A 24,566-nucleotide genomic window follows, 5' to 3' on the forward strand; every position below is an offset into this window, starting at 1 on the left:
GGGGATCCATCCCATAATCAGCCTCCAAATGCTGACACCATTGTATATACTAGCAAGATTTTGCTGAAAGGACCCTGATATAGCTGTCTCTTGTGAGGCGATGTCAGTGCCTGGCAAACACAGAAGTGGATGCTCACAGTCAGCTATTGGATGGACCACAGGGCCCCCAATGGAGGAGCTAGAGAAAGTACTCAAGGAACTGAAGGGGTCTGCAACCCTATAGGCGGAACTACAATATGAACTACCCAGTACCCCTGGAGCTCGTGTCTCTAGCTGCATATGTATCAGAAGATGGCCTAGTCGGCCATCATTTTAAAGAGAGGCCCCTAGGTCTTGCCAACTTTATATGCTCCAGTACAGGGGAATGCCGGGCCAAGAAGTGGGAGTGGGTGAGTAGGGGAGTGGGGGGGGGATCTGGGGACTTTTGGGATAGCATTTGAAATATAAATGAAGAAAATATCTAATTAAAACATAAATTTAAAAAAAAACCATAGGCACTCAATAATCTCTAGTCAATTTAAAAAAAAAAAAAAAAGAGTACATGTTGTTCTTCCTGAAGATCCAGGTCCGATTCCCAGGACCCACGAGGTTGCTCACAATCATCTGGAACTCTAATTTCAGAAGATCCAGTGCCCTCTTGGGTTTTATGGGCACAAGGTACAAACATGGTGTACTTATATGTATTCAGGAAAAACAGTACTAATAAAAATATTCAATCTTTAGGAAAAGAAAAAGCAGTCCCTTATTTGGAGTAAGCCCTGATGGAAGAGAGGGATAAGGCACCCACAGGGCCACTCAGGGTTCTAGACACAGAGTGTGAACTACACATACAAAATCTTAACTGAATAAAATGTTAAGTTTAATATGTGTGTGTGTGTGTGTGTGTGGTGAGTATATATGACAGTGGACACACATACACATGTGACAGTACCTGTGTGGAGGTCAGAGAAGGACTTTGGGGAGTCACTTCTTTCCTTTCAAGGCAAGATGATTTTTGTTGGTTCTGCTGTGTATGTGTACTCAAGGTGGGTCTCCTGTTTCTACTTCCCATCATGCCTGGGATTACTGGGTTAACAGGTGTGTGCCTCTGCATCTGGCTTTTTTATGGGGGTTCTAACGATTGAATTTGAGTTGTCAGGTATATATGTAAAGCTCTCATTTTAAGCTGCTGAGTCATCTTGCTGGACCCAAAGTTTAAATTCCAACCAGGACATTTACTGAGGATCTTATAACCTAGCACTTTCCCAAACTTTATTTCACTGTTGTTAACAGTGAGCATACCAAACAATGGAGAAGGGACTATTGGTGGCCAAATTATACCCCAGGGTCCAAACCTTGCCCTGTCTCAGAAAAGCATACTTGATTCCTAGTGTGCATCTAAACATTGACTCCAGCATCCCCAGATCCTGAGGGAGGATTACATGCATGGGAAGTCTGTCTCGAGCAGAGAGCTCTTAACCCGCCCCTTAACTACTATGCTATTTCAAATGAGGTAAGCATTATGGCCAGGTCCAACACATCCTAATCTTTCCCAAGCAGTCCCACCAACTGGAACAAATGTTGAAACATGAGTCCATTGGAGCCATTCTCTTTCAAACCACTGTGATGGATGTCTGTCTTACTTATGTATTGGGGCACTCAGGATCAAAGCCAGGGCTTCACATGCCCGGCAAGAAGTCTCTCACTCAACTACACCTCCAGCCTCCTTAGGCTAGACAGTTTTCAGAAAGTGCTTTTGTCTTGGCCATCTTCTTTGTCTTGTCTTTCCTGCAGTACTCAAGAAAACCTCACATGAACACCTTCTTGGCTTCTTCTCAGTTTCACACATACCATTATCGTCTTAGCTTCCTACATGGGTTAAGTCGGAAGTCAAGACTATCAGAGGTGCTGGCGTCACCTTGGACCTGCTTCTGCAGACTTGAAGCACCTTCAAGTCGAAATGCTGCTGCTGACTTGCTGTTTTGCCCACAGCTTCCTAAAGCTTTGCTGTGATCTTTTACAGCAGACAGCCTTGTCTTCCCTTTGTTGTTCTCTATCTTAATATTGCCTGCTCTTAGTATTACCTGCTTTGAGTAATGAGAGTTTTATTTGAGATTTCAGATAAGATCTTTCTATGTAGCCCAAACCGTCCTCTAACTCAGATCCTCCTTTCTCAGCCTGCCAAGTTCTAGGATTATAGATGTGTGTCCGATCATGCCTGATAAAGGATTTTCTTCTTAGGACATAATTGTTGAGTATGATGGCATTCATAACTATGTGCAGCTCAGTGATTCTGTGAGTTGGAGGTGGTCATATGACTGTCAAGGCTACTGGGGTTTACTACTAGTCATGTGGTGGTACATACCTTTAGTCCTAGCTCCTAGCATTTGCGAGGCAGAGGCAGGCAGATCTCCAAGTTTGAGGCCAGCCTGGTGTGCAGAGTGAGTTCCAAGACAGCCAGGGCTACATAGAGAAACCCTGTCTCTATAAACCATAAGAAAAAAGGATTGAGCCCATCCAACTACACTACAGATAAGCATTAGCTTTTCTGAGCTGGCTCACTATGTATTCTCTTCAATGAGATTTAAACAATATCTTTGTTTCCTTTTCCCAGATTGCCATCCTCTTAAGGCTTTGATGGTTTCAGGGTCACTAGAAGCAAAGCAAGAACACCAAATATTACAGTCCTAGAAGATTTGAGAACATTTCTTTTCTCTTCTCTCTGGAACCATTCACGCTTGTATCCTGTACATAGTAACCTCAGAATTGGGAAACTGCTTTTTTCTTGTTAAGGAAGTTCTCACTGTTTTGGCCTTAGTCTCATCTCTAACCTTATGAAACCATTTTCAGACTGTTCAAAATACGAACAAACTGTGGGGTTTCTAGATATCCCAAGAAAAAGGCTGGTCAGGCAGCGTCCAGCACATGAAGTTAGGTGTGCAGAGAACGAAAGGGCTAAAAGTGGCAAAGCAGATTGCTGTCCAGAGAACATTTCCTTCTGGTGGTCGTGTTCATAAGCCAAGCGCAGTTAAGAAATGCTGGTGGCTGTATTTCTTCCTAGCTCATCAGTTTGGCTTAAAATCAGCTTGAAACCCATCAAAGCTGCCACATTCACCTCAAAGTCTTGCAAGGTATTTATAGCAGGTTGATCTGCAGATATTTATAGCAGGTTCCTAACTATAGATAAGTTCTTCATACTTAAAACAAGCCTGAAGCAGTTGAGAAAGACCCTCTTTTATAGTAATGGCCCTTTCTGGCGGTGGTCATTAATATTTATGAGGGTTTTTCTTGAGTACTTACTTGTTGCTATGTATTTTGCAATTATGAAAAGTCATTTTTGCTTTGTTCTATATTTAGCTTATTTCTTTGCATTTTTCATGAACTTCCAAGCGAAGATCCTCCAGTAAACTCGAGGCTGAAGCTCAGGGACCAGGATCATGTTTCTAAATCTGAAAGTTTGATCGTGTGCTGGAGCAGCACCTCAGAGTGTGGGAGCTCCTGCACCAGTGTCCTATTGCGCTGTTGAAGCTAGGCTCCTTTTGGGACCTTCTGCCCACTGCAGTGGAGCTGGGTGTGCCCTGCAGATTTTGTCTTTTCAAGAGGCTTCCCCACTAGTGCTTGCATCCTGATTTTGAAAACTCCTGCCTGCCTCTTATGCATGCCAGTGACTTTGTCTTGCTATGTCATTCACTAAAACACAGTAGTTACCATTCACTGACATGTAGTCAAGTATGGTCCTCAAAAAAGTATGGTTGGTGGTTAAGTCTACCGTAGCCAAATGAATGCTGTTAGGTTCTCTGGGGAGTCTGGAAATCCAGGCCTTTGAGTCTCAGCAGTCCCTTGCAGCTGGCTGGTTCTTTTTTGTTCATTTTGTTTTTTCCTTACTGTAGGTGCCTGTGGGCACATTGATTGGAAAATCATTTTTATTTAGATAGTAGAGGTTGTTTTTCCTTAGGGACAACATGTTAAAGGACTCTCATGCCTTTAACACTTGAGGGCACTCCTTTGACTTTGGTCTCCAGTGTTAATCTTTCAACACTCTTAATTGAATTGGAAATATTAGCAAATTGGTTTTCAATGTCTGTGAAGGTGAATGTGAAATTATTTTTTGTTGGTTTTGCCAGACCTAGATTGAATTTAGCATTTCCTTCAGTTATAAACATAGACGACCAGCCACCTGTGATTTTGTTGCCAGTAGCAAGCAGACAGACCTTTGTTGTCACAGCTGCTGACAGTAATACTGCTTGTGCTCAGGACTAGTCCGCATTGCAGCAGCAAGTAGGGCATCTGCTGGGATCGTTATAAAGCTTACAGCATTTAACTGTCACCTCAATTTTTATTTATATTTTGATTTTTTTTTTAAAGATAAGATCTTGCCCTATATAGTCCAGTCTAGCTTAGAACTCCAAGTGTAGCCCCCAGGGTTGCCGTGAACTTGAGATGTTCCCATCTAAGCCTCTTGAGCACAGGATTATTGGGGTGAACCACCATGCCTGGCAATAGCATATTTTAAATTGATAGTTAGGTTTCTATTTTTATTTTTGCATGCATATTTTTATATATGTATACATGTATATATGTATATACAAACATACATGTGGGGTGTGTGCATGTGTGGATGAATGCAGGCATACCTGCACATGAATGTGTGTGAGTGTGGAGACCAAAGGTTGCCATTAGATGTCCTCCTTGATCATTCTCATCTTGCTGTGACGATGCCCTGTCTGTCACCTCACTGTGCTTGAATTAGGCACCACTGGAGAGCCTCTTACTGTGGACAAACATTTCACCCAATGAGCCATGTCCCACTCCCCACCCCCCAGTTTGTTTGTTTGAGAATTTACTTTATTCGTTCACAAATTTTCTAGAAAACATCCATTCTGAGAAAGTACCCATCTATAGACTTCTTAGGAGTTCAAGAGAGAATTGGGTATTTAAAAAACGAGTCAAAACACATCAATCGGCTCTTTACTTTCTCAGTCGTTTTTGAAGGCATTCTCTTGGTGAGTTCTTTTCCAGGCCTCACAGTCGTCTCACCTGTTGTATTATTTTTCCTGAACTGTAGCTGACTCCACTGGAACCCACTCTCTGTACACAACCTACAAAGACTATGAGATAATGTTCCATGTCTCCACCATGCTGCCCTACACACCTAACAACAAGCAACAGGTAAGAGCCGCTGTCGTCCATGCTCCACTTACTGCACTTCCCCCAGAAGCCTGAGTGGTGAGTGTGCGAAATCTGCAGCCAGAATGTAGTATTGCACCTGTCACAGCAGCAGGGCGCTTTGTGCTTTGTGAAAGCAGGAAATAGCGAGTGAGCCGAAAACAAATGAAGAGACTCAAATTCTAGGTTAACAGCCAGCTGGACGGCTTTGTGAATTAATCATTTGCTTTTCACACCGGGGATCGAGGTTTTCATGAGATCTGAAGAGAACAAGTTGAGGTCACCGTGATTGGATGACTCTGCAGAGGGCCTACACAAGTGGGCAAAGATTCTTCTCAAGAAGCCGGTGCTTAAAACAGGGAGTACTGATGCTTCATCTAGAGTCCAAGGGAAATTGAACCCAGCAGCAAGAATGTCAGGGAGAGTGTCAGGAGGGTCCAGAGCCGTGTTCTTCCTCAGCAGGAAAGGGCAAGGAATAGAACTGATAATGTCCAATGTAACTACACTGAGGCCTGCAGAGATCAGGGACACTCCTAGTCACCAAGCACAAGAGGAATGATGGAACCAAGATGTACAGACTGTCATGGAGGAAGATGGAAGCTGACAGTTCTGTTGGGACAATATCAGCAGTCACGATTTGGGAAACTAGTTCAAAATAAATGTCAGATTGAACCTGAGAAGAAGCCGAAAGCACACATTCTCTCCTAACATACCCATTGCACACTTGCCCAGTTTCACGGCTGACTTCCTATGAAGTATGCATGTTTCATTGTCTGTTGTACTAACAGGGCCGGCTGCAGAGTGAATCAGGGCTCCTTAGTCCATCACTCAGCTAACCTCACACCTTGCTGCTTTGGGTTCACTCTCAAGCCTAAGTAAAAAAGCTTTGTTTTTCCAGGTCAGTTACCAAAGTGATCAAAAATAGGAAAGACAACAGTGAGTAGCCATAAATCTGCAGTAAGCCCATCTCTGGCCTAGACTCTGTGCACGGTTTATAGACTTCTGAGTGGAAAACACCATTCTGAGAGAGATAAAGTAAACGCTAATGAATAATCATTGAGGAAAAAGAGAATCTGTTGCTTTGCAGAAAACATGAGATCTGTCAGTCAGGGTACTGTATTTACTATCAGGATGTAGCTGCTGAAGTGCTGGGCAGAGGAAGTTACCATTTCAGTGCACAACTGTGTACATAGTTTAATTTGGGGAATCAATGAAAGCAAAAACATTACAGTCCTAAATTAAAATGTTAATCTCTCCTGCTACATACTAAGAATTTTTATTCTCTAGCTAATTTTTCTTCTGTGTAGATAACTTTATACATAGAAATACATTTAAAGAGAATACCTTTTAAAATATTTTACATGTATTTTAAATAAATACAGTTTTGTTTACATTTAGCATAAGACAAATGGGTTTGAGTCCTTATAAAAACATGAATTCCACATATCAAGACATACTGAAGAATGATCTTGCAGGAAAAAAGATACCGACATATGTGTAGAGTGGAGAGGTGATGTTTGCTTTTACCCATGACTTCACTGTAATTTGAACGTTTTGCTACATTCTAAATAGCAATCAGTTCACACCAGGCTTCATCTCCATCCTGTCTGATACTTAGAAATAAACTTCCTCACTGGGTGATAACTTGAAGTGCTTTCAAATTCCTAAGGTTGAAAGTATGTTTCCCGGGGCTGCAGAATCAGCTTGGCACTGTGGTGCCCTTCTGGAGGACTCAGGCTTAGTTCCCAACATCCACTTGGTGCCTTACAATGATCTATAACTTCAGTTTCAGGGGGTCCAACACCCTCTGCTGGCCTCTACAGGTATCAGGCATGCATGCAATGCACAGATATGCATGCATGCAGAACATTCTACCATAAAATAAAGCAGTAGCTTTTTTAAAAGTATGTTTCCCAGACATTTTTCTCTAAACTTCCAACTCTGATCTAAAAGGCTGCCGTCTTCCAGCTGGAGGCCAACACTAAGTTATTGGTTTTATGGAATTTCCATGCTTTAATATCCCTAGAGAACTTAAAAATGAGTTGTATAGGTTTGTGTGCAGCATAGTTAGTTGTTGTGATTTGTACTTGTTTTGTTTCCAAGAGCGTCCATAAAACAAAGATGAGAAAAACAGACGTCACTCCAATTTTTTATAGGATAATCCCACTGTCTGAGGAGCCTCCTCCGAAGGAACTGACTGGCTTGATGTGCCTGAATTTGAAACCCTGACCTAGTGTGAGAGCAGGAGTCAGAAGGGAAACTGAAACAGGGCTCTGTAATTAAGGAAGGTGTTCAAACCTTAGACCTAACCTGCCTTTAAATTATTACTTGTGCCTTTGTCCACATGCTCTGGAAAGGAAACTGACATAATCGTGTTGTAATTACCTTAGTCCTTCCTCATCTCTAAAGCTCTTTTCCAGTGGCAAGTTTCTTGCCTGAAAACAGAACACAACTGTTGCTATAGAAACTGAGGTTCTGGGCATGTCTGCTTTTAGTTAGCTTTGTTTGAATGGCTATATCCTTTATGCAAATTTTAGAATATCCAATTCCATCCATGTTCCTCCTTTGGAGAGGATGCTAAGACAGGCTGGAATACTGACAGGATCTGCTGTGATCCCTGCACCGGCCAGCCTACCTTGTGGACTAGATGCCTTCAACATAGGCAGTGGTGGAGGGTGTCTCTAAGCATCCTTGTGCATGCTCATGCTTGCTTGTTTTCTTGTAGCTCCTGAGGAAGCGGCACATTGGGAATGACATTGTGACAATAGTTTTCCAAGAGCCTGGAGCACAACCATTCAGCCCGAAAAACATTCGATCTCACTTTCAGCATGTTTTTGTCATTGTCCGGGCTCACAACCCTTGCACTGAGAGTGTCTGTTACAGGTAGGTATGGAGCTGCAGTGGCTGAGTGGGTGGTGGGTGATGGCTATGCAGCCCTCCCCCCAGCTCTTGTGTTCTGGAGTACGTGGGAAGTCTGTTGCTGTCATCTTTAGCTCTGCATTGTGTGCACAGTTGGCTAAATTCACATGATGATGTCACAGGCGGTACTGGCATTCCCTGGGCTTGTGGTTAGACACCTGTCCTTCCATTTGCACCTCCTCCTTAGGTGCTGTCCCTCATCCACACCATCTGGTCACCAACTAACTAGTTACTCATGCTGCTAATTATATATTCCTATTGGCAAGGCAAGAACAGAGATGAATGTTCATAATAAATAGAAGTTCATTTTTTTATTGTTGCTATTAAAAAGTCCTTTACTCTAACATTTCTAAGCATACTCTTAAAGGCTTTTTTTGTGTTTTATTAGACATTTGTTGTAATTATTTCAAATACCTTGAGCATTTCTCCTGTGCTGTCTACTAGATTTGTCAAAGGATTTTATACTATCATGTAGGTAGACAGTGAAACCCTTTTGAACGCTGGGAAGTATGGCTAGTGGACTGCCATACAATGTATTTTTTTAATTATTAATTTATGCATATGAGTACACTGTAGCAGTCTTCAGACACACCAGAAGGGGGCATTGGATCCCATTACAGATGGTTGTGAGCCACTATGTGGTTGCTAGGGGTTGAACTCAGGACCTCTGGAAGCGCAGTACTCTTAATGGCTGAGCCATCTCTCCACCCTCCTCCCATACAATGTATTTTAAAGTAACCCTTTTCTTTTCAATCCTTTGTCTAAATCAGCACTGCCCAATGAAAACAGTGCAAGCCATGGACTAATTTTGTTTTTCATTGTTTTTCTGAATGTTGAAATTATAATTTAATTCTATTTTCTCCTTCCCCTTCCTACTTCCAAACCCTACTATATACCCAGCCTCACTCTCCTTCAAGCTCATGACCTCTTTATTTCACTAATTAGCCAGATTTAAAACTAAACAAAACAAACAAATAAATACCTAAGTAGGCAAAAGAAAGTTTGACACTATCTTGATCCAGTGTTTTATGTCATTTACTAAATATATCTAAGTTATTTCTATATAATAAGCTATATAATTTAAAATGCTGATTGATAACAGTTGTGACTCTACCCTTCTCGTGGTGGTGGTGATGGTGGCAGTGGCAGTGGCGGCGGCGGTGGTGGTTTTTGTTTTTTTTCCAAGACTGGCTCTGACTGTAACTCTGGGACTCACTCTGTAGACCAAGCTGCTCTTAATCTCTCAGAGACCCCACCTCCCTTTGCCTCCTGTGCGCTGGAATTAGTGGGACGGAGAACATGCGGCAGTGCGCCCAGTGGCTGGGACCTTTCTCTGGACTGGGTAGGGTGCCTTTCTAGAGCATGTCTTGACTCTAGCAAAAGGCACCCTAGGGTTTCCTCACTTTTCCCTGAGTGCCTTGGTCTCTGTTATGATCTCGTGACACAGATGAAAATGCAGTGACATACCACATCGTTCTAGGACATTTTGTGAAAACATTGTCTGCATCTTATGTCAGTCTATAAGTTTTACATTAACTAAATTTTAATCTAATTTGATGTTCCTCTACACACGATCCACATTTCACATGCTCAGTAGCTACTCTTGCCTGATAGCCACCAGCCTGCATCACTGCCCGGGCAGCGTCAAGGCCATGTGCAGTTCTCTTTTGTTTACAGTGCATACACAGATACATAAGGCTATGAAATGGTGGGTTTTCTGTCACTCTCTGAAATTCTTGCTTAAGGAGCCCATCTTCTCTTGTTTAATTTTATATTTTGTATATGAGTGTTTTGATTACATTTATGTCTATGCACCAAGTGCGTGGCTGTTGCCAGAAGAGACCAGATCCCCTGAAACTGGAGTTGCTATAATGATTTGGAGGATGGGTCAGTAGAAGGAGAAGTTATAAGGATATTTAATCAAGAAAATAGGATTCACCTATAAACACAGCTATATAAACACAGATGGATGGAATTCAGCAGGAAACAGCGAGTTTAGGAGTGCTGGATGCATGTGTAGCATGGAGACAGGGACAGTAGGACAGGGCTCTGCGGGGAGAGTGACCCTGGAAGTACTTCACTCAGTGTCTCCAGTGAAGGTAATTATTTAGGCAGGTATGAAGACTACAGTCTGCTTATATCTGTTTCTTTTGTCCTGAGCCTACCATGTATGTACCTGAAAGAACAAAGATAATTCCTACCAAGGATCTAGAGAATATGTGCTAAAATTTACCCTGTGGTTGATCAGAGTGCTCTCTAGCTTCTGTTGTTATTTGTTATAATTAAAGTGTTCTTAATTACCTGGTCCCAGCTGATAGATCAGTTTAGAAACGGCAGATCAGAACAGGAGCTGCAATAAAGCAAAAATGCACTGAAAACCATCGGTTTGTAGTTATTGTTAGAGGAGATGGAAAAGCCAGTAACAGCAAAGATAGAGATTCAGTAAGTATAGCAGCCTGGAGCGTCTATGTGAGGGCACCCATGAGCATCACCATTTACGGTCGGGAATCAGTGGATCTAGCATTGGCTGTCAGAGGTCACAAACACCACGAAAAGAGACAAATGTGTGCCTCGTGATGGCAGTGTGCCACCCTACCCTTGTCCCTTTCCCAAATTAAATGAGACTGTGATCAGGCCTTTTAGTCAAGGCACTGTAATGTAGATGATCAGGAGCCGGGTTTATACTCCACAGAAGGCACTCCGTAAACAACCAACTGTCCAGGGTCTTCAGAAAATGGCATTGCAAGAGAGAAAGTCGTAAGGGAAGTGGACAGGATCGTATAGAATGAACAGTTAGTAAGGATGGGTTGATTTTACGATAGCATGCATAAGGCCTCAGGTTCAGTCTCTAACATAGTTCCTCTTTAGCAGCTCATTAATTTCAGTGTGTGGATCATATCAGAACCATAATATGTCCATACATATGAGCATACATGCACACAATAAACCGCCTTTAGACATAAGAAGCAATTGGAATTTGGACCATAAATTTGGTGAGATTAAGGAATTATTAATTTTAAAACTAATAATAAATAATTACAAAAATGACCCATGGTCTTCATAGGTCATTTGTTAATTTGTGTCTGTAGCTACATTTAAAAAGCATGTATGTTTATTCTCAGAAAGGTTTGCATTTTTGAGAGTGGGTGTGATATAGTGCAAAGAGTACTTGGAGTTAGGCCAGCTTGTGAAATTGCCGGGATCTCAAATTTTCTCTTCTATGCAGTCAATGGCTGCCTGTAGGATCTGCTAAAATCCAGCTAGTAGCCAAGGGAGTATGGTGCATGTACATCCACAGGCCTGCCTGGACTCTTCTCTTAAAAAGAAGGCGTCTGTGAGGTTCATCTACAAAGAAGTCAAAGGAGGCAAGAGATGCACCAAGCCACAAAGGCTGGCCTTGCTGTCACTCTTTGTGCTTAAAACTCAGCAGCCCAGCCTGCTGCCTGGACTCTTCAGGCCTGCTCTCTCCTCTCAGCCTCTCCTAACCCCTCTCCCCACCTGACCTCACTCTCAAGAAATGTGAAGTCTCCCAGACATGTGCTGTGCTGTGGTTCTGCCTGAGCTGCCCTTGGGCAGACTACACACACACACACACACACACACGCTCACCCTATCTCTGGTTGTGCTGTTGGTTGTATGAATGGCCACTTGTGCACACACACAGACACAGACACACATACAGAGAGAGAGAGAGAGAGAGAGAGAGAGAGAGAGAGAGAGAGAGAGAGAGAGAGCTGGAGCTCCTTGAGCATTGTGGAGGACATGAGCAGTGTTGGAATCCCACAGCTCCTGGACAGTTGAGCTGCGCGTGAGCATGTTCATGTCCTGGGCCCAGGTATACAGCTTATGAAGCTCCTCCAGCATTGCTCATTCTGACCCCAGTTTCCAGCAAGGACCACTTCTATCTCTAGGGTATGCTCAGGGTTTTCTCCTTCCTCTCCCTCCTTCCTTCTCTTCTTCTTCCTTTTCTTCTTTTCTAGACAGGGCCTCTCCATGTAGCCCTAGCTAACTTGGAACTTGCTCTGTAGACCAGGCTGGCCTTAAACTCAGACAATCCATCTGCCTCTGCCTCCTGAGTGCTGGGACTAAAGTGTGCACTGCCACCGCCCGCTCTGGGTTATGTTCTTTTATCTCTATGGCTTCTGCAGTCCTGGGGACTGAGCCCTGAGGCCCAGCACACCCTGTGCAAGCGCTCCCTTGAACGTTCTGTGTGAGCATTTCTCTGTGTAGCTTCCCTAGGCCTCTTTTCTGTAGCCCTGGCAGGCTTTGAACTCGGAATCCTCCTACCTCTGCTTCCTGGGGGGCCAAACTCACAACACTGAACCGCCAGACCTGGCTTCATTTTTCTTTCCAACTTGAAGTTGAAATCAGTTGATACTTGCTGTTGATAAGCTTCCAAAATTCAAGCTACTTCTTTTAGCTTTTGTTCTTTTAGGTTGAGGGGGGGGTTGTTTTGGTTTTTTTATATTTATTTATGTATTTGATGTTTAGGGAGAGCATGTGCCATGACATACAGGTAAAATGTCAGAGCACATGTTCTTTCTTCCCCCCGTGTGTACCCTGGATCAAACTGAACATCCAGCTTAGTGGCAGGTCCCTTTTCCCACTGACCGATCTCACTGCCTCCACATCCATGAGCCCCCACTCCCTTAAGGAAGAGTCATGTAGCCTGGGCTGGCCTTGAACTTGTCATGTAGCCAAAAGTGACCCTGAACTTCTGATTCTTCCAAATTGTTCCCTCCCACCCCCCATGTGTGGCTCTAAAATTCTAATTTTTGTTTGTTTGTTTATTTTGTTTGTTTATTTATTTATTTATTTAGAGACAGAGTTTCTCTGTAGCGCTGGCTGTCCTGGAACTAACTCTGTAGACCAGGCTGACCTCAAACTCAGAGATTCACCTGCCTCTGTCTCCCAGGTGCTGGGATTAAAGGTGTGTGCCACCACTGCAGGCTAAATTCTAATTTCTTAATCTGTTCTGTTTGCATTAGTATTTCTATTCACCTGTCCTTAGAGCATCCTTGCTTACCGAATTGCCAGTTGTGTACCAAGATACACTACTTCAGTCAAAGTCTTTGATACTAGTGAATGTTAACGTGGTCCAGGCCAAGCAGACACGGCCTGGCGCTGCTCTCTTAGGCCGAGAGATTTGTGTGGATGATCCCATAATCAGGTACCAAAGGGACAGAAGGGGACAGAAGGGGACAAAGTGTAGTTCTTCCTTTAGAGGTGGAGTGGGCGGGGCCTCTGTTGTTGATGCTCAGCACTTGCCTTGAGCCCTGGCACATTCCAGGAGCCATGCCAGGCAAGCTCCAGGACTATCATGTGTTTCTGGAAAGTGATAGATTTGTACCCACTGTTTACCCAGACATAAACACTGGGCGCACTCTGGGTCTCCCTGTTTTCAAGGACTTTGGAGAATATATCTATAGATTAAAATGGACACACACACATTTTCCTTTGAGTAATGTAAGATTGAAGGCAAGTCTGAAGTGAAGCTCACGATTTATGGAAGTGACCTCTAAAGTCCCTTTCAGTGCTGCCCTGCCCTGACTGCTTCAGCCTCTAAGCTCAGTTTATCCTGTGTGGTGGGTTCTAGTCCTCTATGCTGCTAAGGGAACGGGGCTAGAAAGGGTGGGCCCTTGCCAAGATACAGTACAGCAAAGGAGCCTAAGGTAAGTGTGGCTGAGGAGAGAGAGTCCCTTGGGAATTCACCTTAAACATAGCAAGGACCATTTATAGTTAACCTTAGGAATCTATATTGAGATAGTGTAGACAAAGGTCCTTTTGAAGTGAAATAAAATATTCTAATTAGCTTAAACCAGGCCCTACCTTCGAGAGTTTGACGTCTGTGTCATCTAGGTCAGTGACCCTCTTAACCTTGTGGCACCATGAACGTTAAAGTGACTAAAGCAAAGCTGGTGAGAGGCGCCTTCTAGAGCCTCTTCCTCCTCGGTCTTCCCTAGGACGCTGTTTCTAATACTGCAGCCTTGATTACTGTCTGTATCACTTACCTCCCATCTGCGGTGAATCACAGATAATTACATGGTGAAGACTCAGTTCTCACCCTCACAACTCGTTCTAGAAGCTTCTAATTATTGGTAGGTTGCCAGTGTGTGTTTGTCTAAAGTTCTGTCGGCTAATAAATAGATCTAGATTTTTGCAGGCTCAGGGGCAAGTAGACGTGCTCAGGCTCACAGCTCTGCTGAGTGTGGGCCTCTCTCTAGTTACAGAGAAACCACAGCTGCTTCCTGAGGAAGAATAATGCTCCAAGTGAAATTAGCAAAGAGTTGCCAGCTTTAAAATGAAAGATATTAAACATTTCTGGATCCTCACAGGATTCCTGGGGGAAGATCTACCAAATCGGGATTTCAGCATTTTCTGCTCAGCTTTAGAAGAGGGGGAAAAGCTAACACGATCAAATTAAAATTACACAGCTGTCAGCATTCAAGCCAGACAGCTCACAGTGACAAGAACAATTGCCTTTGTAATAGTGTGTAATTAGGCCTAATGTGTGCACCGGGAGTCTGGGGCTTCCCTTGTGCAGTCAGAGCATGGGTGTTGGCTGACACCTCCCTTTGTCATGAAGTGAGGCAGGTAGTCTTCTTGTAGAGATAAACTTGTGACAAGCAGGCATCATGTATAGCTTTTCCATCTCACCTGAGTACAGTTTCTAAGTGGAAAGCCTTCACTTGCAGATCTATCTAGCCCATTTCTATTAGATGAAGACTTTTTTTTTTTTTCTAAAAGTAGCTGAACATCTTAAGTGAAGCCCACCCCACCCCTTTTAGGGGAAGGTGAGCCAAGGTCTCATTCTGTAGGCTGTTAGGAGGCTGAGTAGGCACCTGGGATAGCCTAAAACTCGCGGTGTCCTCTTGCCTCAGCTCCTGAGTGAAGCAGGGCCATCAGCTTACTTTGAAAACACTCTCACATTGTATCCTTTCTCTTAAAAACTCACATAAAACATTTTCTAGTGCACAGTTTCATGGCCAGCTCGATTTTACATCATGTGGAAAGAGGGATTGTCACCTTAGCCCTGTCAGGCTTGGCTGATGGTGTCAGGCGTGATCTTGAAGACTGGTGGATGACATACAGCCTCTTTATTTCCTCCTAACTTCTGTTGTTTTAGGAAAGTTTTGATATTTTTCTTTCTGAGATTAAGATTAGTAGATGCATACAGATGTTGCTGGTTATTTTTCATGGGCCTAATTTTTTTTTTTAGCTCTGTGTATGCAAAAGCAGTGGTGGGAGCAAGCTTTCTTAGGGCAGCCAGGCCAGTCTGACGTAAAGCAGACAGGAAAGGGCAGTGTGCTTCTTGCAGAACCACAGACCACAGAATATATGAACCAAAGAATAGCTCGGTTAAAAAACATGATTTCCAAGTATTGTGGCAGTTCTATAAAAGTCATAATTGATATTGATGTTTTTATTTCAAAGGTATGCTTTCACTCTAGTCTCACGATGCCTCACACATGGCCCAGCAGATAGTATTTGCTTTATTAGAAAGGACTCGTTTCCCAAAGGCCATGCATCTCCTGATGAACTGTGTATGTCGCCTGCAGCCATTCTATCTCAAGTGGAGGACACATCTGTGTTCTGACAGAATCTCTGTTCTGAAAGGTTGTATGATTATAGCAACCTGCGCACTGGATATCGTCTGTAGGTATTTAAAATAGCTTTTATTCTGTTGTTTGGAACATTACAGTAAGCCAGCATGACTAACCGCCATGACGTTACGGTTAGTCTCCTACCTGCTAAAGAAGTGAAGTTGAAACTTTAAGGTAAAAAGAGTCTGCCTGGAAAAAACTTACGTAAGCTAAAAAGTTTACTAATTAAGCAGAAACTCGTGTTCTTTCTTGAACAGAATGAGAACTGTCTTATCTTACCATGCTTACCCCTTCCTTAGGACTGGGGAAACCCAGCCTTGCATGTCTGCACTGGACCAGTGCTTTACGACCGAGCTACAGCCCCGGCCACATGTCCCCATGTCCCCATGTCCCCATGGTGTAATAGAAGACAGACATACTGACACACCTCTCATCCTTTGTTCTTTGCTTTGTCTCTCAGTGTGGCAGTCACCAGGTCCAGAGATGTGCCTTCTTTTGGACCTCCCATCCCTAAAGGGGTCACCTTCCCCAAGTCAAACGTGTTCAGGGACTTCCTTTTGGCCAAAGTGATTAATGCAGAAAATGCTGCTCATAAATCAGAGAAGTTCCGGGCCATGGCGACAAGGACCCGCCAGGAATACCTGAAAGATCTGGCAGAAAAGAATGTCACCAACACACCTATTGACCCTTCTGGCAAGTTTCCATTTATTTCTCTGGCCTCCAAGAAGAAGGAAAAGTCTAAGCCTTATCCAGGAGCTGAGCTCAGTAGCATGGGGGCCATTGTGTGGGCGGTCCGGGCCAAAGACTACAACAAGGCCATGGAGTTCGACTGCCTCCTTGGGATCTCCAGCGAGTTCATCGTCCTCATTGAGCAGGAGACAAAGAGCGTGGCTTTCAATTGCTCCTGCAGAGATGTCATAGGGTGGACTTCCAGCGACACCAGCCTCAAAATCTTCTATGAGAGGGGAGAATGTGTGTCAGTGGAGAGCTTCATTAGCAGCGAAGATATCAAAGAAATTGTCAGAAGGCTGCAGGTGAGACTGCTGTTACCATGCTCACTCCTGGGGGTTCGGCAGACTAAAGCCAGGGCACAGAGGCCTGGGGCATGATTGGCTACTCTAACAATTCCTTTGCTGATGAGTGAAGCAACACAGTTTATCTGACGTTCCTGCTTTCCATCGTTTGTTGAGGAAAAGTAGCAGCCCAGGGCAGGTGGGATGACATGTTGTCTGAGGGATTGTGCTGGGAAGTCACCTGCACATAACCCAGTCTCATGGCCCTGGTGACAGGTGTTCCTGTAGTTGCTGAGAAAGCTGTTTAATAAAGCTCTCAATAACCCACCGTGGATTATTTTTTAAGGGCCGTTGAATGTAGAATACAGGTTCAGTTTGCCGCCAGCTGTCTGAAGGCCTATCCCAGATTTTTCTGTCAGGAAAGCCACTGGGCCCTGTGGAAGCAGCCAGTGTGTTGTGTTTTCCTACCAAATAGAGACTAGGGAAGAGGGTTAACCAACTTGCCCTTCACCCAGCTACAGGATGTTCAGAACAACTAAAAGCAGCATTTTCTTTAATGCCAAGTCCACTGTTAATAATTAACGGAGTACCTCTCATTTCCTTGTCTAGTTTGTTTCAAAAGGTTGTGAATCTGTGGAAATGACTCTGCGAAGAAATGGGCTGGGGCAGCTTGGCTTCCACGTCAACTATGAGGGCATCGTGGCGGATGTAGAACCGTACGGCTACGCATGGCAAGCAGGTCTGAGGCAGGGCAGCCGCCTGGTGGAGATCTGCAAGGTGGCAGTGGCCACCCTGAGCCATGAACAGATGATCGATCTCTTGAGAACATCAGTCACAGTAAAGGTTGTCATTATTCCTCCCCATGACGACTGCACCCCACGGAGGTAGGTCTGAGTTTACGGCTGCTGGGCCACATGGGATATCTCTTAGTAAGCAGGGTAGCCAGAGAGAAATTGCCCTCTTGTGAGGCTTATGGTTCCTGTGTGGAAAGTCTCCCACAGGATACAGTCCAGACAAGAGCTGCAACAGCCATCTTCAGCATCTCACACCGGAGGCCTGTAAGCAGAACACATCCATCGAGGCTGTCCGAGTGTCTGTTCCTGGGGGGTCGTGCTCATGCTGGCCTCACTCCCAGGTACCTCACGAATGTTCAAACTCAACGGTTGCTTTAAGCCCTGCTGTCTGGCTCTGCTGAGCCTGACTTCCAGGCTTTTGTTCTGGCAGCATCTGGGGGCCAGGAACGGGCTTCAGATGACTCAGTGCTGTGCTTCATGCCTGACTGCCTTCTCTAGAGGGAAGGCTGGAGCCTCCTGCCCGTTCAGCTCCTGCCAAGCCAGCAGCACTGACCGAAACTTCATGTCTTTGTTGCTTGATTGAACCAGTCTAATCAACTGTTTTTCTCCTTTAGACTTAGCAAATATTTTTGTTGGTTTAAAAAAAAATGTAGCCAGTTGTTGCTGTCATGTGCCTTAAATCCCAGTACTAGGGAGCCAGAGGCAGGTGGATATCTGAGTTTGAGGCCAGCCTGGTCTAATTAGTGAGTTCCAGGACAGCCAGGGCTACACAGAGAAACCCTGACTGGGAAAAATCAAATTAAAAAAGAAGAAAAGAAAAAAAAAAGTTGTATATTTTTAGCCACTACTTTCTAAGAATTTGTCTTAAATTTAGTAGTTAAAGCCAAAACATAACTGGGTGATGGTGGCACATGCCTTTAATTCCAGCTCTCAGGAGTCAGAAGCAGGTGGATTTCTGTGAGTTTCAGGACAGCCTGATCTACAAAGCAAGTTCCAGGATAGCCAGGGCTGTTAAGCAGAGAAGACCTGTCTTCTTACTAAAAAATAAAAATGCAAAATACACACAACATCTAATTAATTAACTAATAATTAATCATAAATAAATACTGATAATTAATGAAACCAAACCATCGTTCTTTTTCTCCCTAAAATGACTAGTCCTAGGTCTGAGCATTCATGGATTTATGATTCGCAGATGGTAGGCTATAAATCATTATAGTGGGTTATTTGTGCCCCTTAAAGACTTAAGTGAACTTCAGTTAAAAATCAGTCTTTATTCAGAATAGCATTTATTTATGCCATTTTTCAGGTAGGCAGCCTGGGGGTTGTGTGCCTGTGTCAGAATAGTCTGGGGCCCTTCAGTCTGAGCAGGTTAAGGAACACTCTTTTATAGAGCTGAGTTTAAAAAAAAAAGATGTATCCACAGAACTTTTTAGTTTCGTCAATCCGAGATGGGTGAGTGTCCTCCAATCATCCTGTCTGTGTCCCTGTCAGGATAGCAGGATCTGCTGACCCTGCCAGCTTTTCTAGAGTCTCCAAGTCCATTGTCCATCTAGAACAATCTCTGAGTGTCTGGCTCTCCTCTGCTGTCACCTGACTGCTCTCCTTTGAGTTCCCTAAACAGGAGACAGTTTCTGTAGAAAGTGCCTCAGCTCTCAGAGTCACAGACACAGTGGCTCTGCTCTTTTCTCTAGGCTCCAGGTGTGTATGGGGAACTGGAACAAAGCAGTTGTAAGGCCGGACAGAATGGAGCTACCACCAAACTGAGTCATTGTTATTAGGAAGCGAGGTCAGCGGTGAGGGGTGGCTTACTGGCCATGCTCATCCAGGCTGGGTTTATCTTCCTTGGAGTGTTACGGAATACCATTGGCTGAAATTTTACTTCAGTGTTCTAGGTCCTAGAGAAAAACACAGTTCTGTGAATTAACACATTTAATTCTTTTAGCCATCCTATGAGGAGATACACACGACTACTGTTGATGCTGTAAGAAGCCAGGGAGGGCCCGTGTGATAGCTCAGAGTCAGGTCACTCCCACCGAGCTTGATGGCCTGAGGTTGATCCCTGGATCCCATGTGTCAGGAGGACACCCCACAGGCGTCCTCTCACCGTGTCCTGCTGCACAGTGAATGCATAAATAAACACACGAATAAATAAGTGAATATGATAAATCTTACAAAAGAGGAAGAAACTTAAGTAAGTTTTCAGGCTCCTCTGGCATCAGAATCCAGGTATAAGCACTGTTCTGTAGGTAGGCACAGACCCTTTCCCTGGGCATCAGTGTCAATCTGTGCCATTCCTGGCTCATGGTGTTATTTCTCCCACTCACCTCTTTGAAGTGACCACCATGAAATCTGGAAAAGGCTGCACTGGGCCAGAGGGGACAACCCATTCTGACATCAGAGCAGGCGACTCCTATACCATATGAAGGAGCCACATCTGTCTTCCACTGGGAACCCACAGCCATCCTCTCCAGGCGTGCACTGCTGCCTGCACAGGTCAGCTGCTAGGCTGGGAAAATGGGTGCTGAGCCCTAGCCCTCCCCGCTGGGAAGCTGGGTGCTGCACCCTCACCCTCCCTGCTGGCTGCTCTGTGCAGGTGGGAAATTGTGCACTGTGCAGATCGATGCCTTTGGAGGCCTGAAAAGCTGTTTGCTCCTGCAGAAGTGGCTTCAAAGGGAACAGTTGAAGCATTAACACCTTGCTACAGTTTTCAACAAAATCGGATGACGCTTCTGCTTCTGTCTCTTCCCTCCGCACTTCACACTCCCACTGCTATTTTCCTAGCAACTAATTACTCTGTTCTCTGAGTAATTACTCTCCTCTTTGTCAGCCTTCCTAGGGCTTTGGGTAGGGTGGGCCAGGCCTCCTCAAAGCTCACTACCCAGTGCTGTTCGGTTCTGGCAGTTGCCTGGACCTTGAGATCATCCTAGGCAGCCACACAGCGACTGTATGTCAGGCCTAGAGTGTGTGTGCACATGCATTTTGAAAAGGCAGCTTTTAAAAATGGAAGTTAGCTTGACAGCAACCCTTCCCCCAAAATATTTAAATATCATAAAATCAAGGACCTTTTCCCTATTCTTAGGAAACAGGCCGACCCTTCCACAAACTGTAGTTTGTTTAAAAGAAGGGACATAAAGCAAAGCCAATTCCTGAGTTCCTGCCGTGTGCATGGTGGCTCTTGTTTCATTTTTCCCAGTGCCCACCCTTCCTATGGCTGCTCCATTTTTTAATAAATGAGTGAGACAAACAGAAGGCACTGCTCAGAGAAGACAGTGCAGTGAAATGGTCCTGAGAGCCTGCCAGAGGCCTCCCAAGCGTCCTCATCCATCCCCGCCCCAATGAGTGGGAAGGCCCCTCCCTGATCCCCAGTGTCTGTGAGCGCTGGGACTCAGGGCTGGTGGGTTGGCTGAGGCGCTCCGGGTGTGCAGCCTTGTTCTACAGGGTGCTGCTCTGCAATCAGGGGCCATTCAGAAGCTAAAAACAGTTACATAAAAAGACCAAATTATCTTTAGGACTGTTATTTTTCTTGCTGGGGATTTGAGAGTCACATTATCTCTTAAATAAGAATGGGTTGCAAAGTGTTTTCTTGCTTTGAAAATGAGAGCATGTTGCCTTTGAGCTGGAACTCCTGCGTCCAAATCTCATTGCCAGATGAGCTCCATCAAAAGGAGTTACAGACTTCCTTAGAGCCCAGTTCACAGCCAGGGACCCTGATGTTCTTAAACATTAGTCTTTTACCATTAGGCTTCAGTTTGCCCTTTGGTCACATTAAATACTGAGATGCTGCTGACCACAGGCCCAGATGGGTTTCCAACAGGTGTTGGCAGTTCCTTTGGTCATAGGCTGCACTTGTAGATAGGACTCATTGTGGGTGAAGGATCTGTAGAGAGTTAGAGATGTTCTCTAGTAAGAAACTACAGTAAGCCAAGCCTGCAGCTACTGTTCTGTAGGTTAAAGCCTGGTCTGTCTCCTCCGTTGTGGACTGGCTGTAGTATGGCTAAATTAGCACACATCCTCTTCCTGCAGTCTGCCCTATAGTTACCTTCACTTCCACACTTTACTACCAGGAGGCCATGGGGAGCGTTTCATGACTGCTTACATATGGCATTAACACTACCGTTAGTTCTGTCCTTCAGGGGAGTGTCCACTCTTGCTTCATCTGTCCTTTTAGGTTTTACAGAAATAGGTAGGATACAAAGCCAATCAGGTGATCCCCTGTCATGAAAGCAGTAGGAAATGCCTGCAGTTTGGTTCTCTGTGAACTGGATGAGATTCTTAGAAGTATAAGATAATCTCAGTCACTTCTCAGGGCTAACTATATGTTAAAATACCATTTCAGATATTTTGGGTAAAACAAAGCATCTCAAATTAATTGCACCAATTTTATTCTATTTTTTAAAATTAAAATTGCAACTTTGGCTCATCTGTGCGGCTCCCCCCATTGCCTTGGACTCAGTCTACATTGTCTCCAGAGTGAAGCTTCACAGCTGGTCACCCCCCTTCAAGGCTTCCCTCCTGCTTCTCAGACCTCACAGTCCCTGGATTTAATGATGGGATCCTGATGCAGGTTGATACTGTCGAGGGATAGAAGAACAGACAGAATCTCTTTCTCGTTGTTTAGATATAAAGAATGGAATGTGGGTTCCTGAGGACCCACAGACAAAGCAGAAGTGACAGGACCCTGTGTCTCTGGCCGTTGATAACACTCAGGAAGATCCCTTCTTTGAAAAGAAATGAAGTCTGGTTTCAGATAATGCTTGGCTTTCCGTGGGGGGCTAAAAATTGTTGCATTCTATAACAAGTTTTCTTCCTCCTAGGCTAAATGAGGGTCTCTCATTGGGCTTGGGGATCTTTCCTGGCTTTATTTCTTGACTCTTGGGGTCCCAGCCCATTTAGAGCTGCCCCTCTCCCCAGGTACCTACTTGCAACTCTGAGGGGAGATGTGCAGCTGCTTGTAGTCTGCTTGCTGCCTGCTCTCACTAGCTGCCTGCTCTGTGGTCCGTCCAGCTGCCTTTCCCACCTTAGCTCTCTCTCCATGCTCCCAGCTGTCCTGGGGCCTGTTAGGTTTTACAGATTCCTCGTCCCAGTCTCCACAGTTGGGGCTGAGTAAAAGAACACACGCGTGATCCTCTGGGGTGTGAGTAGGCTGTGAGAGGAAACCTGCAAGGGCCAGAGACTGAAAGTTTGTTAATGGGGGTCATCCTGTCCCACCAGCATGACAAGGTGCAGTAGTCACTGTTCTCTCCTGGTCCTTCCTCCTAATAGGAGTTGCTCAGAAACCTACCGCATGCCAGTGATGGAGTACCAGATGAATGAAGGCATTTCCTACGAGTTCAAGTTTCCCTTCCGGAATAATAACAAATGGCAGCGGAATGCCAGCAAGGGTGCTCATTCGCCCCAGGTTCCATCTCAGCTGCAGAGTCCCATGACATCACGACTGAATGCTGGAAAGGGAGATGGGAAAATGCCCCCTCCAGAAAGAGCTGCCAACATCCCTCGAAGCATCTCCAGTGACGGGCGCCCACTGGAAAGGAGGTGAGTGCCCTCTCAAAGGTTGCTCTGTTTAAGCCCCAAATTCAGATAGCACCAAATACTTAAGCACCAGCTCTAGGCTTTCTTGTGTTTCTTGGAAGTAAAACTGAAACACCCATGAGTGACTTCCAAAGCATGCGAGTTTCAGCGGAACATCCAGCCCCCTACAGTGGGATTTGTATGTGCTTTGCTTTTTAATTTTTATGTGATTATCAATAGAAACCCTCATCTCATAGAAGTGCCCAATTGGATTAAAACTTAGATAACAGATCTTAAGTGATGGTGACTATATTATCATCTTCAATGTCTTAGGCAACTTAGAAAATAGAAGTAGTGAGATTCGAGGGTTTAGTTGGATACCTGTGTCTCTATCATTTTGTTTGGAAAGGGCTTTGAGAGCAGTAACTCAGAGCACAGTGGATTTCCCATGGCTGGAAAGACAGAAGGAAGCAGTGAGGAGGAGACACCAGTCAGGGAAGGGCTAAGACAGTTAATACTGAGGTCATTGAATAGGATGGAAGTCCTGGAACATCAAGAGCCAACTCCAGTCAGACTGAAAGTCAGAATAAACCTCTCCTAAAAAGAGGGTCTGCCTTAACATGCTATCATGGTGGTGTTGCCTTGGTGAACAGTCATGGTTCTGTGAGCTCTACCACCTTGAACTGGAACCTCAGGCTGATATTAAATTGGATCAAGGTCTTTCTGATGTAAATAACAGTTGGATCTGAAGTTGGAAGTCATTGCTGTAGCTTTAGTCCTCTCCATGATGGCATGGGGATGACATCTCTGAGGTACCTGCTGGAGGAGATGGCCTTTCTGAGATACCTGCTGGAGGAGATGGTCTCTCTGAGGTACCTGCTGGAGGAGATGGCCTTTCTGAGGTACCTGCTAGAAGGAGATGGCCTCTGCTGGAAGCTTCTTTTCTCCCACCTTCTCTCAGTTTGTCCTCACGTCTCCTCCTGTTGCTCACACACCTGGTGATTCTGTGGAAGCTCCTGCAGCTGGGTGTTGTCTGTGTTCCAGAACTGTGGTGGGTAGGAGAGTCCTCATGACAGAGCCTTCTCCTACAAGACAGGCTGCCACCAGCAGTGTCTCTGGTCACTGGTCTACTTCAGGGGCAGTGGGAAGTGGAGGCCTCTCTGTGGAGTATAGCTTTGGTATATTCTGCATGGTCGTCTAGCCGTGTGTAAGTCCATCACTTAGCCATCTTAGAATACTAGAGTCCCATGTAGAAACAGTCTGTAAAGGCTCACACAAAAGTGGTCTCCTAAAATCCTTCATAGATTATGAAGATGTATGTGCAGGGCCTTGCTGTTTACCCAAGTAAAAGATGCCCTACCCGAACGGGTCACTCCATCCCCTCTTGGACTCCTTGTGCTTTCATTATTTTTGAGAAGGGAAAGCCTCCAAGAGATCTCTGAATAAATTCTTTGTTTTACTCGCTCCAAGCTTGGCTCTTCCTGAGGTGTGTTAACCATAACTTCTGCTTTGGCTCATGCTTTGAGAGATGAACCTAGAAGCAATTGTTTAAAGGGCCCTCTTTATCCTGCCAGCCCCAT

General features: G+C 44.7%; 1 protein-coding gene across 6 annotated transcripts in view; it reads left to right on the plus strand.

Moving 5' to 3' along the window:
* Sipa1l1 (signal induced proliferation associated 1 like 1) overlaps positions 1 to 24,566 on the plus strand; it is a 273,590-nt gene that overhangs the window by 203,968 nt on the left and 45,056 nt on the right. For all 6 annotated transcript variants that reach the window (XM_029484702.1, XM_029484700.1, XM_029484698.1 and 3 more), the window contains 5 exons: positions 5,045 to 5,148; positions 7,871 to 8,028; positions 16,129 to 16,702; positions 17,291 to 17,565; positions 22,741 to 23,010. In XM_029484702.1, the coding sequence (XP_029340562.1) occupies positions 5,045 to 5,148; positions 7,871 to 8,028; positions 16,129 to 16,702; positions 17,291 to 17,565; positions 22,741 to 23,010 (1,381 nt within the window). The remainder of the gene's footprint in view (positions 1 to 5,044; positions 5,149 to 7,870; positions 8,029 to 16,128; positions 16,703 to 17,290; positions 17,566 to 22,740; positions 23,011 to 24,566) is intronic.

The sequence above is a fragment of the Mus caroli genome, chromosome 12, assembly GCF_900094665.2.
Source record: "Mus caroli chromosome 12, CAROLI_EIJ_v1.1, whole genome shotgun sequence".
NCBI lineage: Eukaryota > Metazoa > Chordata > Mammalia > Rodentia > Muridae > Mus > Mus caroli.